The sequence below is a fragment of the Anguilla rostrata genome, chromosome 2 (assembly GCF_018555375.3).
Source record: "Anguilla rostrata isolate EN2019 chromosome 2, ASM1855537v3, whole genome shotgun sequence".
Lineage (NCBI taxonomy): Eukaryota > Metazoa > Chordata > Actinopteri > Anguilliformes > Anguillidae > Anguilla > Anguilla rostrata.
In genome coordinates this window covers 15,035,230-15,053,545 of record NC_057934.1, presented here as the reverse complement: position 1 = coordinate 15,053,545, position 18,316 = coordinate 15,035,230, and the positions used below count along the sequence as shown (strand labels likewise).

The following is an 18,316-nucleotide window of genomic DNA, read 5'->3' as shown; positions in this document are numbered from 1 at the left end:
ACAGTCTAGTTAACACGTACGAGGCAAGTCTTCAGTAAATTAAGAAGGGGGGGTGCATGTAAATCCATGAGTCTTTTCATACTGCACGCTCTAAGCCACGACCAGAAGCAGCTCCTGTCTACTGGATTTTTATTCTCTCCTCTCTACATTAATTAGAGCCATTTACTTGAGGAAGAACTCATATCAAGTGGCGCACTTCAAATCATTTGCTAATTGAAATGGTAACCGAGATGGTCGGTCCCGGGTCTGAAAGGCCAACGCACATCAGACGCCAAGTCTAGCCTTGCATGCAAAGCAGACACAAAGCCAAAAAGTGGAGAGAGGAGCGCCTGAGACCTTATGAATTCACAAACACTGAAATGGATGGAACCATTACGTGACGGTCACTTCATGACCCAAATGAATACAAGGCTCTGCTAGGGAGTGCAACATTTATTTTATTTTTTTATCCCTACAGTATGCATCAGTGATTGACATACAGTAGCTCCACCCACTAAGGAAATTATTTTCACTTTAAGTAGTTTGTCAACAAGGAAGCTCCAGATCAAAATGCCCATAGAAGCTTAATGAGCAATCAGTTTTGAACATACTATTAACCGCCTCCTGTCTTGTTACAAGCCTTCTGCAGGAGGTCTAGGGGGTCTGTAGAGTTGGATCTTACCAGTGCCTTTACTCCATACTGCTTCTCCACCTTCTCGCGCAGCTGCTTGAAGCAGGCCTCCAGCCTCTCGTGGAAGGGCCTCAGCGCCTCCGTCACCTTCTCCCCGTGGATGCGCACGCCCTCCGCCAGGTACGGGATCTGAGCGCGACACAGTGGCGCACAGAGGAGGTTAGAACTGCTGAACACAAACCGTGCTCGCGGTTACAGGGAAGGCAGCTGCAGGATTGGGGATATCCTCTGGGAACATCCAACAAACATTCAAACAATGCATTTTCAAAAAAGTAAAGGCATGACCTGAAATGATGGGTTGTGCATATATTTGCATGTCTAATTAAGCGCAAAACTTTAAAAAACCCCGACAGACTGAAGTCCTGATACTGTATGTAAAAAAAGGGAGAAACAGGATAAGCCCTTGACATTTATGCAAAATGTAGATTAAAAACCCTTCAAGAAACATACACAGCTTGAGCCAGCGACACTTCAATCTCAATTTATCAGCACACACACACACAGAAGACACAATGATACACCAGGGTTACACAGAGGTCATCTTCTGCCTTGCCTGCAATGGCGAAATAACAAGGAAGCGCATTTGCACAAAGGGTCAGAGAGGTGGTCCAGCCCATTGTCCATAACCTGCCAAGAATCTCTAGAGTACGTTATTGAGATGATGTACTGGTGATTTTGACCTTTGACATCCCGCTCGCTCACAAGGAGAAGCCTTCATTGTTGTGGTTTAAATTCCAGCCAATTCCTTGGTGACAAGCGTCCTGCTTTAGAAGAACCATTGATTTCTCGTGAGGCACAAACTTCTCATTAAATTGCATGTCTCCCCCCCCCCCCCTGCATCGACAATAGCACAGGGGGAGGGTGGGGAGCGGGAGCCCAGAAACGATGCGGTGAATTGTTCGGAATTCTCCGGAAAGAATACTTGAAATGCCACAGATGCCACAGGGCAACGTGAGAACCCCTCATCCAACAAGACTTTGCATTCAATTTGTTTTCACAACACATTTCTGTGAGCACCCCGATGCAGTTTTTCTAATATCCCGTACAGTCTCTAAGAACATAAGCACAGCGTTAATAAAATCTCCAGGCGCACGTTTTTCCTTCCAAGTGCTCGTTTGGGAACCGCGGGATGTTGTGGAGGTTGTGAGCGACAGGGTGATCTGATGGTGAGAAATGGGAGTGGCTAACAGCGTCGGCACGAGAGGCTGGTTACGGAGCGCGCCAATCACCTGTACGCCAAGCCGTGGAACGGACAGCTGGGGACAGACTCTTAAAATGGGGAGGGGGGGGGGGAGCTGGCAATTAAGACAGCAGCGGCCCAGCAGTGTCCTTACTCCGCTAGCTCAGCTCGCTGCAGCTGGTGAGTTTAGGTAACAAAGTCAACGGGGAGGGACCAGCTCCTGAACCCAAACTTTAAGCTGCCTCGAAGCGAATGCACAGGGGGTGAGATTAGACAGCTGGTTTGAATGCTGACACAGGACGATAGTACAGTGGGACTCCAAACCGGTGACAACAAAAAAAAAAAAAACAGCTCTTTTATAAACAAACAGCGGAACTGGGATGCAAAAGGAAGGTTATTATTAAGACCCGATTTAAAGAGCAAACTGTATCAGCTGCAAATTCCAAAGTATTTTTTTATTATTATGCACAATACCTTATTTGTCTTTGTGAGTCATGGCTCAAGGTGTGTCATGGAGCGTGAATACACTGAGGGCAGGAATAAATTTCACACACACTTAGAGCCACACTTTTCCATAGGTGGCCCTAGGTGGCCCAATATGGAAATAAGAGCCAGGAAAAGCGATTGCACATGGCAAGCCTTTTTAATAAGGACCGCTAACTTGGTGTTCGCCTGATATTGTACATCAAATCAGCCACTTTCCCTGAGGATCATTTTTCCAGTTATTGACTCTGGGAGAATCTGGAATTCATTTAAAGGCCCAATTCTATAAACATGTTAAATGATAATTGTCACCTAAATTACTTATCACTCTTCAGAGAACAGCCTGGGGTGCTTTTGAAATATCCATGCATGAAATTGGCTTAATTTTCTGACAACAGGAAAAAAAAATACAGGAGTTGATCTCTAATTATAAACTGTTTACATGCGAGGCGACAGAATAAATCTTAGATGCAATTAGGAATTGTCGATGGGGCCTTCGGAAAAAGAAAACAGAGGTACGTGACCGGGTGCTTTAAGGTGCGGAAAAATCCCCGAGATCATGTTTGTATTGGCAGGCTGCAAACACATTGCACACACTGGCTTTTCATGCAATTTGTTGTGCAATCACCTCAATATGTTTTTATGTGCGAGTTTAATTAAACCACTCCAGACATGACAGCTGTGCATTCTGAAGAATTACCATCGTTACGAGAGGACCCCCTTCCTCATTAGGAGAAGAACTTGTTCGGATGTTGGGTACAGGATTCCAGATGAGCATCGAGCTGAGAGAGAACTGCGATTCCTTAAATGCAAATGAGCCGATTAAATACAATTAACAGCTGCTCCAGCGGCTCGATCAAAATCCGCACTGTCCGATGGAATCTGTTCTACAGACGCGAGTGAGACATACTGCTGCCCCGGGTCATCTTACATCAATCACACGCAACGCAGTGAAGTGCTGATCTGCACTACTGCAGAAATGGTGGCGGTTTTCCTGCGCTTGTTTGTTCTTTTACGCTGGTGAATCAACAGACTGAGTCATGCCTAACATACCCATGACCCATGAGGGTAAACATTCCTTCAGGCGCCTGTCTGCCTGTTTGTCCCGTGCATTTCTTTCACTGATACGCAGGCTTATTTCTCGCAGGAAGTGAAGGTTATGAGCACACTGCTCTGAAGGACCAACTTGAAAGTTCCGGGGGGAAAAAAAGACTGTTATTTATGCACGTAGCTCAGTCACAGAGAATTAGTTTCAGCACCGAAGCATCACTGCGCTAAATAACGAGACGGCGGCGCTATGAGTTTTGAAGCGTGTTCTACACCGCTGGAAAATATTATCTGACAAACTGAAAAACAACCAAAGCGATGTGTCAAAAAACATCTTGATGGCTTGAAATTCTTGAAGTCTGAGGTTTTCTTATTTAGAAAATGAGGACTGGTTCAAAGGAAGAGGATTGCCGTTAGATTTGCCATGTTCAAATAAGCGATGAGATAAATTGATCGCGGATATTAATTCCCATGGGGCAGCTGCTAAGATAGAAGTCGAAAAACCCCAGAGCAGAGATGCTTCATAGTGGATTCTCATTGTGACTAAGCCTGTTACCTGTTATTCAAAGGTACAGATTGTCTGCTTTACCTGAACTTGGTAATCACAAAGATCAACACGACCGGCATGAAATTCAAAGGAGTACTCCGTCACTTGTGATATTCATAATACTTATGTAAAGATTCTGATTGTGTCACAGCTGTTACAAATGCACCAGTGTATTCTCCCTCACATCTTCAATAAATGTTATCTGGAAAGCAAATGTAGCCCAGTTAGAAATTAACAGTGTGATGGCTTCAGGTATAAAGAACAGTCACTCTCCTGTTCACTTTCCTTGTTTCCAAACAATACACCACCCTGACCGTGGCTACTCGGCTTATTCAGGGGGAGAAATCGACAGGATCTGAAACAGGTCAGAGAAAAGAATGCGTGCATCCAACAGACCCACACGTCCAGCTAAAGTACATTTAACACAGGGCAAGACCCGTTTAGTGAAGTGCGCCATCACGCTAACTCCAAGGGAAACATGTGGAATGTGAGACGAGTACTTAGCTGAGTACATGAATGACAGGGAAGACATTTAAGTCGAACTTCACGATCGTAAAAAGAGTTAAGGCCCAGTAAGAACACGACCTCTTGAAATGTGTGTAAAACTCTCCCTTCAGTAAAAGATTAAGTGAATCAATTGCGCACCCAATGGCTAAATTCATGGACTTGTGAAACACACACTGTCCTTTTAGTCAAAATAGACGATGGTCAAATGGCACCATCTGTAGCTATTACAGACAATATCTTAACAGGTAAAGACAAACACACACACACACACAGGCACAGACACACACATGCACAGGCACACATGTACACAGGTGCACAAACACAAACACTCATATACAAACCAGAATGTGGCTGAGTACAACTGTATCAACATCTTGCGTATGTAATTTTCTATATTATGGACACTGGCCCTGAATGCAGGGCAGATATAGTTCATTTTCACTTTAAATCATCACCGAAAGGGCCAATGTGCCTGTAATAAACCAGACCATTCTTCATTTGGAAATGCATACTACCCATAGACTGTGTCGATGAAACACTGAGGCAGTATTCTCCGGTTTCCTGGGAGACAAGCTTTATAAGGGCATCAGAGAGCTGGTGATGTATTACTAAAACATCGGCCAGCAAACAATGTTTTAATAAGCACCCACAGGAAAGCCATTAATTCTGCTGCAATAGGCATAGTAAAAATGCAGTGTGGGTTTGGACGCAAGCAAAAAAAATTAGGTTTTCTTTGTAAAGAACTGCAAGGAAAACAAATGAATGGCTAGAGTAAGCTAGTAACTACAATAAGATTATTGGTTAAAACATGTGTTCAGAATGCCAATTCCATGGTTCAATAAACTAGGTTATGGCTGTGGTTGGACACACAAGGCGGTATATGTTTGATCAAAAAAATCAAATGATCTTCTTTGTCAGGGGAGTCAAAGTAAATTGGCAGGAGGCTGCAGTGTCTGCAGGTTTTTTGCAGTTTCCTTTCAATCAACTGTTAAGGCCTTGAGTACAAGGTTTGTGGATTCTTTACTCAATCGATGACTTAAATGAACCACTGCTGAAAACCAGCAGACACTCCACCCCTCCAGTGTCTGCAGCCTTTTTTGTCCAATTACAGTCGGAGACTACAGTTTGACACCTGTGTTCTATGCCATCCAGACTAGAGCACTGGAGCATGAGCCCCATTAAAGTACCATTCATTAATAACGTGTTTGGGATGGTGGGGTTTAATGAGTTAAATACACCTGTACATTGACCTGTGTCAACCTGTATGAGGTCCTGGCCCTGCACCAAACTGTTCAGTTAAGAGTCTCGCTGATAGAGACCTAATGAAGGTGGGCGTGGTTACAATCACTTAACGAATATGGAAACCATTACTGACATTTGGATAGGGTGCTGGAATCTAAGCTTGGAGAGAATGCCTGTGCAGAAAAAAGGCCTTGAGGTGTCTGGTGTTAATGTAACGTTGTGGCATTAAGTTCATTGACTAAAAAAGTGAAATAAATAGGTACTTGAAAGCAACTGCGCACCCCTACCTAGCAGGCAGAGGAACGAAGTTGAGCTTCATGAAGAGTGATCGTTAGAAAGAACCAGTTATGAGAAGTGTTTCTTACACCGGTTTTGTTCTAAAAAGGGGTAGGAGGGGAAGCAAAGAAATAGTAGATAGAAAACAGGATGAGAGGGGGAAGATGAAAAGGTAAGTATGAGAAACAGAAGAGGGAGCGTGAAAATAAAAGAAAGGAAAGGCAGTAAAACATAAAGCAGAGAGAGAACGGATGAGAGTGGGAGGGAACAGTAAGAATTCTTATCGCATTTCTGTTACCTTCCTCCTCCCTCACCAGAGACGCTTTCTGGTTTAAAGCCCATACACGATGTGTATACACTTCCTCTGTTTTCACTCTGACACATTCCTGTGACAGATAAAGCAGAAGGAAACTAATAATTCTCACCTCACCGCAGCACAAATATCTGTCTCCTATTGACGTTTTGTAAATCGGCAAAAAGGAAGGTGCCTGACAAATCCACGAGCACTGCCAATTTTTATTTAACATGCACTTGGATTGGACTCAGAGTGGCACGCTGAGCGGAATTTTTATTTATTCTTCATTTTTATAGTTAAAAATGTTTTAACTCCGCAATCGTCACTGCATGGCGTGTGGGGGTTTCTTACCAAAAACATACCATAGCCACATCATAGCAGGTGTCTTCATCCCGCATTCCCAGCTAATTCTAAAACTACTTCAACATTAACTGTCAGGAGAGTGTCCTGAGGAGCACAAAACTGAGTTTATAAACAGCTTACGTTACACGAGTTCCATTTTGCTTCAAATCTGCTCTGGGCAATTCAGCAGGGGCTTGGCCGACGCACAGATGAATAAGAAGTAACGGCTGAGGAGTTAGACTTAGCTCGACTCTTTTTTTCCCCCAGCTGGCTGGGAGGCGCTGCCTCAGTTCGCTCCTCTTTGCATCCCCAGTCTTTGTTCACCACCTTTCTCCACATTTATTTGCACACCTTTAACGGGAGCTGCTGGGGAAGAGCGGCGTGTGCGCTCTCTCTCCGTTTGCGGCAATCGTCTCGACAGAACGCTTTTGCGCTTCTCTCAAAATCATAAAACACTTCCCAGAAAGAGAAAAAAAAAAACCCCCCATCAAAACAAGTAGGCCTACCTATGTTTGTCAAGGGGGAAAAGAGAATAAGCACAGTGCCAGCACGAGAGAATGGTGGCTTTAATATCCACGCCATCACACTTTACTTCCACATTTGCTTGATAGTTTTAAGGGGCGCACGTCCTTCAAATACCGTTATTCAGCGGCAGTCGACAACGGATGAATCGTAAAACACGCGGTACAGTGCGCCACCAGACTGGAACGGCTGGCTGCGCCGGGGTAAAAGCAGGGATATCGATGGCCGACGGCCACTCTGCCGTAAAGGACGGCGGTCCGTCCTGACCACGCAAGCTTGGAAAGGGAGATCTAAGAGTCATCGTTCCTCCCGCAGCAAAGTTCTCCTCTCCAGAAAACCATTCTTCCGCCGAAGCCCGGCGGTATTAAAAACCAGCAGCATTCTAAACGAGCGGCTAGGCTCGGGGGCTCGGCAAAACTGTCAAACGCGAAGATTTCTTCGTGAGGCTAGGGCTCTGCGGTTGCACGAATAAAGGCACTTATAACGGGAGAAATTATCTGACTGTAAAGGGTTTAAACCGTTCTGAGAGGAGGAGAGAGGCATTAGCACTTTGAAAGCATGCAAAGCACGATGGTGCAGCCGTGATTCCAAAGAAGGAGCTTTACCGAACGTCACTTCTCATAGCTCCATTATTAGTTTCATTATGTCAGATTAAAGTAACACTAACTTGTTAAATGTCTACTGATCAGTGATTATTTTCCAGAAACAACAGGGAGGCTGTCTTAATTAAAAAAAAAACTAAAAACTACCGACTTGCTTTCAAGACACTGCGACTCTTGATGGAAAACAAAATAACACAATTATTGTGCTGGGAGTGACAAGCTGCCACACAACACGTCTTGGTATAGTGAACCTTGCACAGACAACAAAAACAGCCAGAGGGGGGTGGAAAGTATGACATAATGAGAAATGCTGTTGATCCTAAAGGGAACACAAAGTGAGACAGGCATATTGCTCCCAGCTCCCTGAAGCCTCCACGTACCTCCTACCTGCCATGGTTATGCAATATCCAGTCTGTACAACTGCCCAGTATGAATGCAACAAAAGCAACTCTTTCAGACACAATATGAGCCTGCCACAGAATCCAGATAACATGGGGATTGTAATTATAATAAACATTCTTTAACCATGTCATACAACTACTAATGCTAATCTTAAACCCTCGGGTAACATTAATAAACATATTATTAACACTAATAAGAGCATATTATTGTACTCCAAAACATACTGTTATAAAGGAAAAACGTTACCAAATTACATATAAATAAGATCTTTAAAGGATAAACTGAAATGTATACAAGGGACAAAGTGCAATTTTATTTCCGAAAATAAATGGTGCTTAGACAAGCCATTCAATAAAATACATTCAATGTGACAAAAACAATATTTAGACTACTATAAAGTTTGTGCCTTTTTTATGAATTCAATTTCCAACATAATTATTATGAAAATAAAGGTTAAAAAGGCCTTTGGAACTTTTACCCATGAAAAACAGAAAATGAATACAGATATGACTGCACTGATTCAAATGTATTTATGAAGTAATGTCCATATCTTTGCAGGCAAATGTAAAATTCTGCGGGTATGACAATCCTTTATGTTCAATCATTTAATACTGTCTTTTATGTCAGAAGTGAATGAAGTGGTCCTTGGAGGTTTATATTTAGCATTGGAGGAGAGTTTGAAGGATTCTTGGCAATAAAAACTCAATGATGATCTATAAAGCCAAGCCAATAAAGTGGTTCATCCAATGCTCTGAATACATGCATCTAAAACAGATTTTCAATCTAACAAGGCCTTAGGATAACTAGATTAAATTTCACTGCCACCAATGCCAAGCCTGAAAAAAAAGGAAGAAAAAGCATTGGCTTATTTTCCTGGCTGCAGTGGGGGATTTTCTTGCCTAAGCAGAAATTTGCATCTCAGTGTAAACACTTTCTGCTGCACTGTACGACTCCCAAACCATGCAAATGACTGCACACAGTAAAGTGCCCGTCACAGGACAGATGGGGTTTACCCACGATGCATTGCTGACTGGATGAGTAAGCATATGTCGGGAGACACATTCTGGCTCGTGTGGAACAGAGCTGATTAATCTCTCTGAGGGGTCCCCAAATTCCAGGGGACAGACCACAATGGTTCTCACGCGAGACAACGTTCCATCTGATAGAGGGCACCGTGTGAGGATTACGTCCCATACGAAAAAACACAGCATGCTGAAATATACCTGAAGTATACTATTTTATGCTGAAGAATACTTGCAGTTCACTTCAAGTTTATATCAAGTATGCTATTATATATTTTTTTTCATGGGGTGACTTATGGTGTGTGCCACCTGCAAGACAGTCTCCTCAGCCTGTCAATGTGTCTTTCGGTGATGCTCTGCTCCCGTCACCAGGGACGCTTTATGAAGCCTGAAGGCCGAGATCGATATGCCTGCTTCAGCACAAATGCCTTTCATTACGTTCCTGAGCTAGCATTTGAGGAGAATGGCAAAATGAATACAGTTTTTGTTCGGTCCCACTTTACAGCGTTTCTGCACTACGTAGGCACTTGGAAAGGCCTTGACAGACACGCAAGACTCAAACGCAGACGCACAAGCACGCACAGAGACAAACAAAGACACACGTATGCATACTAGAGAGAAGATAAGATTGAAGTATGCTGTAAGCTTTTTCTTAAGCTTTAAGTTTTCCACAGCAAACTAATTAACTGCATTCTGATTCAGATACTGAATAATGCTAGCGTCCTTCAAATGAAAGGGCTAGTTAGAGTGTAGATGAGGAACCACCATCTCTATTGTCTATGTATTTAGAAACACATTCTCTTATCTCCTGTCAGGAAAAGGAAACCTGGAAATGACGTAGATATGACCCTCCTTTCTGGATGGAGAAGAACAGTACAGCTATTATCAATTCTTGTTGTAACACAGGCCAATTTGAGCCACAATACAGGTGAACAACAAGCTTTCATCCTTTGAACAACAGAGTCAGTACTGAAAAAAGCCATCTCTCTGTGGGGGTGGATGTCAGAGTGAGATCCTGGCTTCATTTGAACACAGATGAAATGTTTCTGGTCCTTGTGTACCATATTTATTGTACACCAGGGGATGTCCAATCTGATCCAAAAAGGGACAGTGTGGGTGCATGTTTTTGTTTTAGCCCAGCACTGACACCTAATTAACAAATCGTGGTCTTCAAAGAAGTCCATGATAAGTAGAATCAGGTGTGGGGCTAGAACAAAAACCTGAGCCCACACCGGCCGTTTTTGGATAAAATTGGACACCCCTGTTGTACACTGAATGTACCATTGTTTTTAACAATATGCACATTCAGAAGAAAGGAACAACTTCCCCTGAGCAGAAAACAGTCTGATATAATCCTAAATATATATATATCAAGCTTCCCAAATAATGATAAGTTGCTTGTCAAATGGTTATGTAATATGTTGCTTGCACAATGGCATTAAAGGCAAACCTCTTCAGTATGGCTCGATATATGATGTGTTCGTAAGCATGTGTTCCTTTGTCTTACCACCTGTCTATAGGCTATCACTACATGCTATGTGCTATGCTATGCTATATGTAGCTGTGCTATGGGCATGGGTGGGTGAGGGAGGCAGCTGTAGAAAACTGTATGGGAGGGCCCTAAAGAGCAAATAATAATAATAATAATAATAATAATAATAAATGAATAAAGATGCTGCTCTTCAAGTTACTAGTTAAGGAAGAGCAGCATCTTTATTTATGGTCATGGTATTAACACAGGAATGCTCAGTTGTGAAGAAAGCGGAGTTAAGTCAGCAGAAGAGCAGCCTGAACCCTCAAGCCCGACCGCACGTGCTCACTTCGGTGGCTTGGCCCTTACGATCGTCTGGAGAGGGGACCGAGGAGATTAAACGTGAAATATGAAACAGCAATGCAGCAGCTGCATCTCCGCGGAGCAGTTAGCGTACGCCGCGGCCGCGCTGCTGGAAATAAGATGAGAGCGGAGGGGGAGGGGGAGGGGGAGGGGGAGGACGTCTCGCAGGCGATAGGGGGGTCGGGAGGTGGAGGGGGGGTCTGTGGCGGGGGCTTACCTGCCAGGCGATCAGGTCCTTCAGCTTCTCAATCTTGTCCAGGTCCTCAGTGTGCTCCTGCGAGTACTTCTCAGTAAAGAAGGCCTAGCGAGAGAGAGACAACAGGGGAGACACATTTAATACGAGCACTCTCTCAGCCGCTGAACGTTTATTTACTTATTAACACCTTTTAAAATAAGAGATTGACCCTCAGGGAAATAGTCTGTGCCTCTCTTCCCTAGCGTACGTGAGAAAAAAACATTTTCAGCTGATATAGATGTGTTCGTTCGGAAATTTATTACAGGTGGGTATTGGTTAGAAATTTTCATTATGATTAATATGAAGTGATAGATTAAAGGGCTTTTTTCAAGGTAGGTCACTATAAGATGGCTCTGGAGCCGAATATGAAATTAGAAAAAAAATATATAGGTTCCGATTAATAAGGGGAAGAGAGCACAACCGATTTGAGGCAAGTACATGCGGACAATCGTGCCTGATGTATTAAAAACAAAACATCCCAAGGTTATATCTCACATCTGCGTAACCACAGCCCGCACAAGAGCAATTATTGGAAAATAAGACATGCCGGGATTTCGTGTTTCCGGTGATGAGAGGGAGAGATTAACCGACTTCGCGGCTCCTGAAATTACACTCCGGGAAGGAAGTCATCTCTCAAAAGCTGTCTCCAACTGTCAGACGACTTATCCAAGCAAATTTCACCAGCGGGAAAACAGACGTCGGGAGAACGTTCCACAGGTGTGAGCCTCATGAGCAGCAGTCCTTATTGCACCAGCAAAGTGGGAATGCATCCAATAATTCCATGGAACAAATCACACGTGAATTTGCTACGAATGCACGGCATATATGTATATATATATATATATGTGCAAATGTGTGTCCAATACAATACAATACAATACAACATAGTTTATTGTATTGTATTTTATTATGGGGAAATTTGTCTTGGACTCAAATGCTGCATACGTATAGCTACCTGCCTCCATAGTATTAATAATAAAAAAAAACAAACAACATAAGCAAGTCACGACCACAAATTACACATATCGCACATTACACATATTACACAACCAGTGATAAGAACACCATGAAGCTATTGCACAACCCCTGCAGCCTTCAAGCATCATTATTTAAAATTTTAATTGAAGTGTGCGTGTGTGTATTTTAAATGTGTGCATTTTAAGTGTGTGCGTGTGTATGTTTTTAAATAGCGGTTGTGTGCATACAGAGCACCCAGATCTTCAGTGAACCAACACTTGTCATTCTGACATCATGCCATTTCCATATTTATGCATGTTTAGGAAAACACAAAGGAAACACAAAGTCCTTCTGATTATATTTCTGAATAAAGAAACATAACCCCTGCCCGCTGAAAAAAAATGTCATGCAGGGATAATTAATGCTAGTCATCTCTCTTTTGTTTTTATCTGTTATGAATCAAAGCTTTCGTAAAGCTTTGTTACAGTATCTAACAAATACATAAATCCAGCGAATCTGTGCATCTGTGCAGAACGCAGAGGTGAGCTTTTGTCTGCATAAATGCAGAGGAACGATTTAAGGAGATTAGATTTTACAAAAGGTTCAATTCATGGAAGAAAACAGAAACGAGAGAATTATAACTGCTGTATACACAAACACTTCAAACTAAGACATAGTGAACAGAATAAGAACAAAGAAATATACAAATATATATTTATATATAGACACATATATTTATCTTTATATATAATCAACATGAAAGCACTAAATTCCTGTGTTCCTATGTAAAGAAATATGTAAATATATATACAGCAAAAGCAAGAAAAGACATTCAATTTCAAGGACGATGATCAGAGAAATGACAAGTGTAAGGAGAAATGTTTGACAACCCAACGGCATTAATTAAAATGATGAAATTAAAGCAAATAGTTAGGGTTTTAAAAGGCACTCCCACCCACACGAAAAAGAAGAAATATAAATGAACCATATCCTGTACCTTCTCATAGTTGGCGAAGCCACCCATTACAGCTGGATCCACAATGCCATTCAAAAGCATAGAGAGGGGGTTGATGGGAAGGTTGGAGTCATTCAAGTGTCGCTGCACCATGTTGTTGATTTTCTCATTGGTCAGCTGCATGGTCTCCATGGCGTTCTCTAGTGGGCTGATCTCCTCCTGTGGGCACAGTGGAGGACAGGTTGATGGAGAGACAGAGAAATTCCAGAAACTTCTACTTCCGGTTCACTTCTGTACAGGATGAATGTGTCATAATGCTTACGGAAAATGGTTGGTAACAACAAAAAGTAGCAGCTTTTAGCATGACACTTGACTTCAGCTTACTCCGTATATGAAAAGGTACAACTCCACAAAAGAATAATGTAAGAAAAATTAAAGTCTCTAGTAGTCAAAGAAAAGGGAAATAAATCTGTGCAAAGTGCAGAAAAGTTTGGCCAAAAAAAGGCAAAAAAAATTATTTTTTATCTCACCCAAAGTTTTTTCACTAAAGTTATTTTTTTAGTGAAAAAATGTTCCATTTTTCTTTTTAAATTTATATTTTATCTCATTACATTACATTTACTTAGCAGACGCTTTTATCCAAAGCGACAAACGTACCGAAGGTCATCGGAACAACTACAAGATACAATTCTCATTAAGTATCAGTTATCCATAGCAATGAGCATCAGGTTTAGTTCACACAGTAATCATAGGCTAAATCAGTAAAGTTAGGAAAAGTCAAACTAGAACTAAGGCATGATTACAAGAGATATGATAGAGCTACAACTTGCTTGTGCAACACAAAAGTGCTACATGAAGATACAAGTGTAACATGAAAGGCAGATATTCTCTTGTTAACCATTAGCCCCAGTTGTATCCCCCATTTTCCCAAACCCGAACTCAACCAGGCTTGTTGATCACCCACTGTCACCCCTCTTGCTGACATCAGGAGACTCCTCTGATTCACATGACGTCAATTGTCACTATTTTCCACACAGTGTGTATACGTCGCAATGACATCTGAACCTGAAATGGATGGATATAGCCAACGTCGTGGATGCACCCAGCGCCGTTCCACTGGCTACAGTCTTCACACACTGGAACAGAGCTTTAACAGGATGAGCCACCCAGCAGAATCAAATATTTTCTGCTACCAGAAGAAAGCAGTTCATGCGTCATTTTCAGAAAGAACATACGTACGCGACAGAGCAGAGAGCAAGGTTTGTTTACTTCGTCTTCTCATAATATACGAGCGGATATGTGACAAGGAAAGGTGGACCCTAGGAAGTAAGGGCTAATGCATTTATATTATCCCAGTAATGATGATGCGTGCTCATTAGGGAGCCCCTTTAATGGATCTCGAAAAGAAGAGAAACGGCACCGTCTGCACGGGAGCAGCCGGTCAAAAAAACTCCCAGGGTTCAGAAGGTACGAACAAATTGTTCAGCTGTGAGCGGTAGCGGCGCGGCTAATGCAGTGATCAATGATGTGCTTGGAGAGGTCGGCTTATCACAGCTGTTCACATATACAGCTAATATACGTTGATGGGCGGGTAAAAATGGGTCATTATCGTTACATGATGAAATGTAAAAGAACTTAATTGATTATCTGAACAGCATTAACCCCTTGGTTTTAATATTAAATGAGCTAAATGAGCTATTTGTGAGTGCTCTAGCACTAAAAAAATAAATAAGCTTGTTATATTTACCTTTCAATGTCTCGTTCAGGTCCAACACTTGATAGACGTAAAGATGCAGATATTTGAAAACGCCACAAACTGATATACTGCACAATTCAAAGACCAGCTAATAAACAGAGGCATGGCCCGTTTCCTTTAAAAGCAATAGCGATTAAGTAAAAGTGAGTAGGTCCGAAAACCCTGTGCTCAGTACGGTGTGATAATATTGGTTGTGGGGTTAGTGGACCTGTGGAGCTCTGTACCATCTTTGCTCCACTGATTAGAGTTGGGTATTACCCACCACACACAACCAATCCAGTGCCAGCCCAATCCTTTAACCTTTGGTGCCTTCCAGACATTGCCAGCCCAAACCAAACATGTCACTTTATGTGGAAGGATAAAGATAGAGGGATTGAAAGAGAGGGAGAGAGAGAACTTGATGATAAACCGCTACAGAGTGAGAAGCTGTGTAGACGGTGCGCTCTGGAGACACAAGGGGCTTTTCGGAGAATAACTCCACACTCTCGACATGAAAGAGCCTAATCAAAGCCACAAATAAAGAATAATTGATTGCGGAATACTTAGGGAGCTTAATTACATTAAGTACCGCCTTGTATTTTTCCCCTCCTTTATTTCGACAGGATAATGGGGCATTAAAGGGATGAGGTGCGCGGCGGTGCGTTGATTGAAAGGGCAAATCCACCGCGGGGCCGAGGCTCGCAGCGTTCCCCGTTCCCCCCGCCTCCCGCCCCCCCGCGGTGCGCCTCGCCCCGCCCGAGCCCCCCTCGCGAATCTCCCGCGGCGCTCGCCGAGCCGCCCGCCCGCTCTCCTCGCAGGGAGATGGAGCAGCCGCCGCGGAGGGGAGGCGGGGAGGAGGAGGGGGAGGAGAACGCCGCCCACGGGTACGGGATCCCCCTCTGGAGCTCTCACGACAGGCTCCACGCTGACGGGGTCTTATCTGAGTCACTGTGGGACTACAGGACTCGTATTAGCTTACGCTACATCCACTTGACAGCAGCTGCTGAGTCAGAGAGAGCGGGGGGGACGGGGATGGAGGGAAGAGAGATAGAGAGAAACAGATACAGAGAAAGAGAGAGAGTTGGGAGACAGGAGGAGAGAAAGGAAAAGATGAGGAGAAAGGGAGAGAGAAAGAAAGAGACAGGAAGGAAGAGAGAGATAGGGGGAGATAGACAGAGAGAAAGATAGATCCCTGAATTTCCAAAGCCCTGAACACAGAACCTACAGTAAAACGCGTTCAGCCACGACCCTAGTCCTGGCACGGGGGCCTCGCAACGCAAGGCCACCAAACGCACTACGCACAGCGTTCCACAGCCCAGCGCGGCAGCCTGCGTTAGCGTCATCTTAAGGACGTCATGTCAGAGCCGAACACCTGCATAAAAACTGCATTGCTAGCGCAGCCCGTAGCCCACAGCAGCCCGTTCGTCCCACACAGGCCGGCAAAACCCGGGAGTCCTGTGATACAGACCGGGGATGAGCCCCCGGAGAGTATTCCGGAATATTCCGGAACTCAGATCCATCATCCATCCTGCATGAATGGATGATACGGGAGCAGTTCCCTCTCATTTGCTCTTCAATGCGCTGTGCGAGTACGAGGCAAGCGTGGGCTGCCGGAATCACTACGCATCACGACGAGGCGAAGGCAGGCTCGCCGGATCTCCTACGCGCGACAGCCCCGAAACGCTCATTAAACAAAACCTCCTGTTTGATGAATTAGTCATAACTGCAGTACAGGTAAATGAAAGGCTACTACAATTCCCCAGAAATATATGTTTGGCTTAGCGCATATTCATGCACGTCTACCCAGAGGGTTTTAAATGCGGTACATATGGATGAAAAGGAAACTGACACAGGGTAAACGGCCTAGGGGAAGCAGAGGTCAAAATGTCGCCAGATACCTTGGAGCGTACCGACTAACATTATGAGGCTAAAAGGGAAATGACAACCACTATAACCGGTCTCTATTAGAGATGTCATTCGGTTCCTCCCCTATGTGCAATACTGATCTTAGAGATCTACACATTTCTACATCAAAAGCACTCAAAAATGGATGTTGTCACGGCCAGAACATGCTCTAACCATATAAGTCTAGCTCCAGACCTTGTTGTTGGAACATCCTTTTATCACCTTACGCCCTCCCGAATTTGTTATAAATGACTATTGTAAGCCTGGACCATCGCTGCAATGCCTGGCCTATGTCTGTGGAGGGCACAAACCAGCGTGCGTGTGCGTAGCCGGCCTCTGTTTCTAACCGTTCTCCGGTCACCCAAGCCGAGATACAGAGCAATTTCACCCAGAGGACTGCATTTTTATTGCGGCTGATTCTGGGAGACTGCGAGCCGCTAATGTGCAAAGCGGTGGGGAGCATTCTGCAGCGAGAAACGCTTATTCCCCGGGAAATGCTACGGCCGGCCACTTCTTTTTTTTCTGTGACCATCTCGTGGGACGCCTGGCCACAGACGGCACTGGAACGGCCAAAGGACTAAACTGTGAATCATTAGACATGTCACTGCACCAAGGACAAGGGCTTTCATTGTTCGTGTTGCCCTCCAGATACCCTTTTTCACGCCCTGTACGCCGACTGCGTGCTGAATGAACATTAGAAAACCCGGGGTATTCGGGGGTGAAGACATTTCAACGGAGGTTGGACACTACCAGAGAACAGTCCACACCACAACGGACCAATAGTCATTTAACCAGCGTATACAGGGAATATCCAGAAAAACTGTGGAGGAAATATGAGAACCAAATGTATGCAAGTCCAAATAAACCCTTATTCCTACAGTACAGAGAGAGAAAAAAAGAATTTATCAGCTTTTTGTAACTGAACCTTTACATAAACGATTGAAAATCAAAGTAAAATGGCAAAATGAAAGTACTGCACGCAATTATACTCAGCATACTTCTTTCCCCTGAATGATTGCATTTGTGCCAGCGCTGGTTTCTGAGAAGATAATCACAGGACAGGCACTCAGTGGAGTGCGCCGCGGTATCGGCCAATGAGACGGGTGGATTATTCGGAGAACTTTGCGCTTCCCACTCAACGTGTTTACTCAGAGACGCTGGGGTGAGAGCCTGCTCCATTAATCGGCCAATCCGCCATAGTTTGGACAAACCGCATCGACTCCTCCCCTCCGTGAACGGACAGCAGATAGCGATCTGATTATACGGACGAAACGTGGTTTCTCCGCACAACGCACTTACCGTCGAGAAGGACACGACTTCAAACCACCGCAGGATTCCGGGTAGCTTGTAGGCGGTCGCGTAAGTGGTCCTCTCGATCCACATGTTCTGCAAGGAGAGAACAGAGGAGGACCAATGAAACGGGTGCATACTGCAATTCAAAGCACCAGGTGGTGAGAAAGTACTTTTGATTGGCCACGTGGGCAAGACATTTGTTCTTCCTTTAAACTGTTGAGAAGTCGCTTCTTGTTTATTCAATGAATTCAAATGAGGGATTTTG

The 18,316-nt window shown here is 43.9% G+C and overlaps 1 protein-coding gene across 4 annotated transcripts in view; it reads right to left on the bottom strand.

Moving 5' to 3' along the window:
- Nucleotides 1-18,316, bottom strand: part of dock1 (dedicator of cytokinesis 1) — a 236,223-nt gene that overhangs the window by 9,836 nt on the left and 208,071 nt on the right. For all 4 annotated transcript variants that reach the window (XM_064320731.1, XM_064320732.1, XM_064320733.1 and 1 more), the window contains exons 44-47: nucleotides 18,058-18,144; nucleotides 13,161-13,337; nucleotides 11,189-11,272; nucleotides 662-799 (exon numbers count right to left, since the gene is read on the bottom strand). In XM_064320731.1, coding sequence (XP_064176801.1) covers nucleotides 662-799; nucleotides 11,189-11,272; nucleotides 13,161-13,337; nucleotides 18,058-18,144 — 486 coding nt within the window. The remainder of the gene's footprint in view (nucleotides 1-661; nucleotides 800-11,188; nucleotides 11,273-13,160; nucleotides 13,338-18,057; nucleotides 18,145-18,316) is intronic.